This window comes from Cupressus sempervirens, chromosome 6 (genome assembly GCF_028749045.1).
Source record: "Cupressus sempervirens isolate cs-2001-9-10 chromosome 6, ASM2874904v1, whole genome shotgun sequence".
Lineage (NCBI taxonomy): Eukaryota > Viridiplantae > Streptophyta > Pinopsida > Cupressales > Cupressaceae > Cupressus > Cupressus sempervirens.
This window is the reverse complement of record NC_143123.1, coordinates 413124698-413130636: the sequence shown is the minus strand read 5'-3', so window position 1 is coordinate 413130636 and position 5939 is coordinate 413124698. Positions and strand designations below refer to the sequence as shown.

General features: G+C 32.3%; 1 protein-coding gene across 2 annotated transcripts; it reads right to left on the bottom strand.

Annotated features, from left to right (window-relative positions):
- Positions 1-2014: 2014 nt before the first annotated feature.
- On the bottom strand, positions 2015-5090 carry LOC149552816 (hypersensitive-induced reaction 1 protein-like). 2 transcript variants are annotated; one of them, XM_089789817.1, is made up of 6 exons: positions 5033-5090; positions 4727-4925; positions 4219-4339; positions 3750-3841; positions 3408-3504; positions 2015-2710 (listed from the first exon to the last, which is right to left on the bottom strand). In XM_089789817.1, the coding sequence occupies exons 2-6, from the start codon at positions 4913-4915 to the stop codon at positions 2346-2348; spliced, it is 864 nt and encodes a 287-aa protein (XP_089645943.1). In that variant the 5' UTR covers positions 4916-4925; positions 5033-5090; the 3' UTR covers positions 2015-2345. The 2 variants fall into 2 exon arrangements, with proteins under 2 accessions (XP_089645943.1, XP_089645942.1); XM_089789816.1 differs by having other exon boundaries at positions 2016-2710; positions 4727-5090.
- Positions 5091-5939: the final 849 nt, after the last annotated feature.

The window sequence follows — 5939 nt, the reverse complement described above, 5'->3', positions numbered from 1 at the left end:
TTAGAATGACATAACCCCATGCAAATTTATGGGATTGTGCATTAGTGAGTAAAACCAAGAATTGATCAGATCTTCTACCATTTTTCTATAATTGAACTAAATAAAAAGATTATTTTAATGTCCCTTGTTGAGAATTACTCTAAGTTTCCCTAGGATTCCTAAATAAGGTTAGGGTGATGTTGGAAAATGTAATTATCAACTTAGTTCCCCAATCTAGAGCCTACAATTAGGTAAGTTTCAAAATATAAATAACCATGTATTCTAATAACAAATAGAATTAGAACTCACCATCATACTATTTAAAGTGTGAATAAGGTATTTCTTGTTGAATTTCAACTCAAAAAATCCATCATCATTATGGAGCATCAAGGGATCACATAAGGTGTCATGATCCATTCCACCTAGCTTAAGAGCATGAAAAAACAATCTTCATTCAATCTCTTAACCTCACTTGGGGTATCTCTATGAGATTGACTTCTGAGCGACAACCTTTTGAGAGAGTTGCAACACTTGATAACTTTTCCTTTTCAAGCAAGCCACTTCCTTATATTCTTCCCTATTTAATTCTTCTTGATTGTCACCCTCCCTTTTCTCATCCTTCCCCCTTTCAAATGGAGTTCTCTTCTCCCTTTTATATCTCATGTTTGAGGGAGTCACAACTTTTTCTCTAATGCCTTTTAATTATATTTAATTTTATTAGTTTGTATTTATAATATAATTTTTTAATTTATTATTTTATATTTTACATTTTACTATTATTATTATTTATTATTAAATATAGATATTTTACTTACCATAATGAAAATCATAATTTAAGGGAGCAAATAATCATACACAATGAAAGGATGGATTATGCCTATTATTGGTGTATAAATTATAAAATCTCCACTTTCAAAAAGAAATAATAAAAGGTCATCACAAACATGATCCTCTAAATTTTAAGCATGGGTGTTAATAATGTGCTAAGAGTGGTGAATCCTTAAATGAGACACATAAATAAAGTCATCACAAATGAGTTTTGAGGTTAAGTTTAGGTCTAGGAATGACCCAAAGAAGGCTTGTGATATTTGAGTGTAAACAAATGAGTGGTGATGTAATGTTTGCCTAGAGTTAGAAGCTATGGTGATTGGATAAGTTATGAAGTCAATACTTCTAAGCTAGATAGAAGATACTAGGTCAATTAAGTTAGTGGTTGTAATTTGAAATCTTGAAAATATAGAAATGATGATATTTGAGTGTAAGCGAATAAGTGGTAACATAGAGTCTACTACTATGGTGATTGGATAAGTGATGAAGTCCACACTTCTAATCCTATAGAAGATACTTGCTCAATTAAGTTTGTAGTTGTAAATTGAACTCATAAAAATTATAATAACTAAAAGACATTCAATACAAAACTAAATATTTCAGATTTAAATTAACAAATAATATTAAATTGATATTAAATTAGATTGAACAAATAGTTTTAACGTCATTTTAAAATTTTAAAATTTACAAAATCCCAAAAAAACTGAAATAAATTCAAATTAATAAATACACATTTTTAAGTCCTTAAAAGATGAATCTGCTGTGGCACTCAATCATCAATATTTAAGATGATTTATTATAATTATGGGAGAAAACTCTGTAGATCCGAATTGTTTCAAAACAAAACACCTACATAGAGAATGGCGCCTATTTCTTTTAAGTTATCCAAACCTTAGAAAATAGAATCAACTTAAACAGTCTATGCTGTGTAGCTTTTCAATTACGTGATTAGCTGGACCAAATTATATCAGAGCCACTTCTCTCATTCTGTGACAGACAAACGACTTACAGGTGAAAACGGTTGGTGAATTGTTGATCATCTTTCATCCAACAAAGGTATAAACAAGCATTGGAGCGAAGGATGGTCGATACAAACTTTTACTGTCTCAGACATCAAAAGTGACAATCAGATTCTATAAACCGAATTTAATTTATTCTTCAAATATATTACGAGACAGACATAACATTCATAACATCCAAAAATAATGGTCGCAAACACACAAATTATATAAATTAGATTTCTAAGTCAACATTATATCAATCCGTAACACATGGCTAAGGCCTAAAGTAATCTATAAAACATGGGGTAAGTGTATTCAAATACAATGTATTGTAGAATTGACAATAAAATGCATTTTGAAATTGAAAAGCTTGGCACTGTGTTTTTGAAATCCTTATTACGTAATACAATGTATTTGAGAAGGGACAATAAAATGCAATTGACATTGAAAAGCTAGGCACTTTGCTTTTGAAATCCTTATTAGTAGGTACACAAACTTATTCTTATTGCTGGTTTCGCTGAGAGATAAAGAAATCATCTACTGATGAGAGGCCTGTGATCCCTGAAGCAGTCCATCTCTGATCTGCTGAGCAACATCGCGAACTGCACCAGGTCCATGGGGTATAAACACAGCTGAAGACCTAGAATGTGCCCCAATCTCTTTCATGGTGTCAAAATATTGTGTTACTAACACCATATCCATCACATCCTTTGAACTTGTGCCAGGCACATTCTCTGAGAAAGCAAGTACACTCTCTCTCAGCCCGTCCACAATTGCTTGCCTTTGCCTAGCAACGCCGAGTCCTGACAGATACTTTGATTCTGCTTCTCCTTCTGCTCTCTTTATTTGCAAGATCTTCTCTGCCTCTGCTCTTTCTTGTGTTGCCACCCTCATTCTTGCAGCTGATAAAAAAAGAAATTTAGTGAATGATCATAAACTAGAAACAATATCTAAGTACATAAAATAATCTGAAACAAATATATGGAAAAAGTTGGGGATAATGAACTGGAATTCCTAAAGTTTCACATAAGAGTATGCAAAACAATTGACCATGCATTTTGGAAGCAGGTAGCAGCTACATTCTTGAAGATATCGTTTCAGAATGAATTAAAACTTTTAACAGTGCTCCTCTTTTCTAAGGATCTCATGTTTGGGATCAATTAAATGATTAATGACACCTGCAAACTTGTTCTGAATTGTCGGAGGTGTTGGTTCTTGTATAAACAGAGCGTAAGCTGTTGATTCTTGTATAAAACAGAGTTTTTACGCTGTTAATTATTGTATAAACAGAATGCAAGTTCAATCTTATGAACATGCAGACTAGAAAACAGTATGTAATCTCAAGGAGAGTTGATGTTAAAGGCAAAAATAGGCATTGCTTATCTAAGCAAGTCAAACACAGGCCATTTTAACTCGAAAACTCCCCGTTCTAGAATTGATCATCATGTGATTTTTCTTTAGATACATAAACTGCTCGAGTTAAAAAATCATCATCCATCCATTAAGAAAATGTACGGTAAAATATGCTGAGAATCTTCAAAATAATTAAAATAAAAGGAAATGTACTAGTGAACATTACATTCCAATTTGATATCTTGCCTGCATTTATGTCATTCATTGCTTTCTTCACCTGCACATCAGGTTCAATGTCTACAACAAGCGTTTGCACTATCTCATATCCATAGTTTGACATAGCCTGCGGATATAGAAACGGCGAAATTAGAGCATAAAGCATTTATATCTGATATTTGTTTATTTTTAAATATATCTAAATATGTGATATGCAAGATAGTCTGCAGACATAGAAACGGCGAAATTAGACCATAAAGCATTTATATCTGATATTTGTTTATTTTTAAAAATATATAAAGATGTGATATGCAAGTAACATTTAGCAACCAGTTGACACTTGACAGTAGAAATGGAGATAAAGATACCAACCTTTTCAAGTTCTTCTTCAACAGCTCTAGCAATCCCGCTCTTTTGTTCAAAGACATCGTCGAGATTCATCTTTGGGACTGTAGAACGAATAACTGTAAATCAAACATTGAAACAAGGTCGTGAGCCTACATCCTCTTTCATGATTTGAAATTTGTTAGTCAGGGTTTATTTTCTTGAATTGCCTTCGATGATATAAGAAAGAAAAAAGAGCAGAGGAATCCTTGATTGAAGGGATCAAGGCTATTACAGTAATATCATAGATCTAAAAATTGGCACAAATCAGGGTAAGTAGATAAATCCTTGATTGAAATGGTCAAGGCTCTATATTAAAGCAAGTCTGTAGATCTGCAAATTGGCAATTCTAGTTACCTAAATAAATCAAATTTTATTCTTATTTAGTATTCTAAAAATCATTGTGCTATTCGCCGAATTTTATTTCTCAAAAAAATCACTCGGAGATAAACTTTACCATCAAAAACATAAGCCTGAATTTGTCCCTTTGTATCACTCAGCTTATAAAAGGCCTCACTCGCCTTTTCTGCAAGGGCGCGGTATTGAACAGAGGCAACCACAGTCACAAAAACATTATCCTGTAACAATTTCAAAAACAAAATTCTCTCAGAATCCTATCTAAGCAAGCTACATTCCTATTTAAAAAATCAAGATCAAAATCAAGCCGTCTATTCTGACCAAAACCCTAAAAATTAATATCAAAGATTCAAAATCAAACCTATTCTCACCAAAAACCTAAACAAATACACGCAAATATTGGAGAAATTTATATATTTTCACAGACATTTCTTTATCTTTCAAGATTTCTTCTCTAAACAAATTTTAAGGATATTTTAGAAAAACCTAAACAAATACAAGCAAACAATGCAGAGATTTTGTGAATTTCTCGTTGTCACTTGTTTATATTGCAGAATTTCTTTTCCTAAAAACAAATTTAGGAATATTTTAGACACCTAAATACATACCTTAGTCTTTGTTTCACATTTGACATCCAGTTTCTGTATTCTCAAGGACAGAGTGCCTGCTATTCGGGTTCCAAAAATCCAGGGCAGACAATAGCACCCTGGCTCCAGAACTTCCTCATACCGCCCAAATTTCTCTTTCATGGCCACCGTCGACTGTTCCACTTTTAGACAGCAACATATCAGACCCATTTTCGTATCCCTGCATTCAAATGAAAATTCACAGCAGGCACAAAAATTTAAGCAACACTGTGAACCTGTAACGGTAAACATTACAAACTATAAAGTGGAAGGCCAACATCTTCTTACCTGGAATGAATAAATTCACAGATTTCCTATTTATGAAAGATTGGCGTTACCATGCAATGCACAATGGCATTAACGCCGAGTATTAAATACCCCACTGCACAGTTTTTTAGTTTTTTTTTGCGTTTTTAAAATTTTAAAACAACCTAAAAAGCATAAAAAATAAAATAAAATAACTAAAACTAAAAAACGCACAATTCTTGAGGAGATTTTTTTTTAGTCGGCCGGGCTTACGTGGCGGAGCCCACCACCAACTCTTTGAACGGTACGTTTCAATTGTTTTAGTTTATTTCCCGTTTCCTTCGTGCAACGTCTGTTTGCTGCGTATTTGTAGAGAAGGGCAGCACAATATATTTTTCTATACTATAAATTGGTGCTAAGTGTAACAAGTGTCAGGCAGTTGCTTGGCTTGTATTTCAAAATACCATGTGTAAAAGTAATAAGACTTACATCAATACTAGCTTATATATATATATATATATATATATATATATATAAAATGTCGAGAGTCATCCTTCTCGAGGCACCTATTTTAATTTAAATCGTAATGGTTTTTTTTGTGTTGGATACAATTTGAATTAAAATAGGTACCTCGAGGAGGATGACTCTCGGCATTATATATATATATAAGCTAGTAGCAGTCGCCGCGAATATGGAAGATATGATGATAATTTTAATATTATATATATATTCTAATTTTTTATTTTTGATAAAATTAGTATCGATTTATTTGTTTATATATATATATATATATATATATATATATATATAAGTTTAACCCTAATCCTAACTCTAACTTTAACTCTATCTCTAACTTTAATTCTCCCCCTAACCCTAACCTTAACCCTTTATAATCCTAAATCTAATGCTAATTCTAACCCTAACCCTAATTCTAGCCCTAACCTTAATT

Excerpts from the sequence above, each read along its gene's own strand:
- LOC149552816 (XM_089789816.1), bottom strand. The coding sequence starts at position 4,996 with ATGTTTACCGTTACAGGTTCACAGTGTTGCTTAAATTTTTGTGCCTGC. Across the intron at positions 4,340-4,726 it reads AATGTGAAACAAAGACTAAG|GATAATGTTTTTGTGACTGT; the intron begins GTATGTATTTAG and ends AAATTGTTACAG. Across the intron at positions 3,505-3,749 it reads TTGAAGAAGAACTTGAAAAG|GCTATGTCAAACTATGGATA; the intron begins GTTGGTATCTTT and ends CTATATCCGCAG.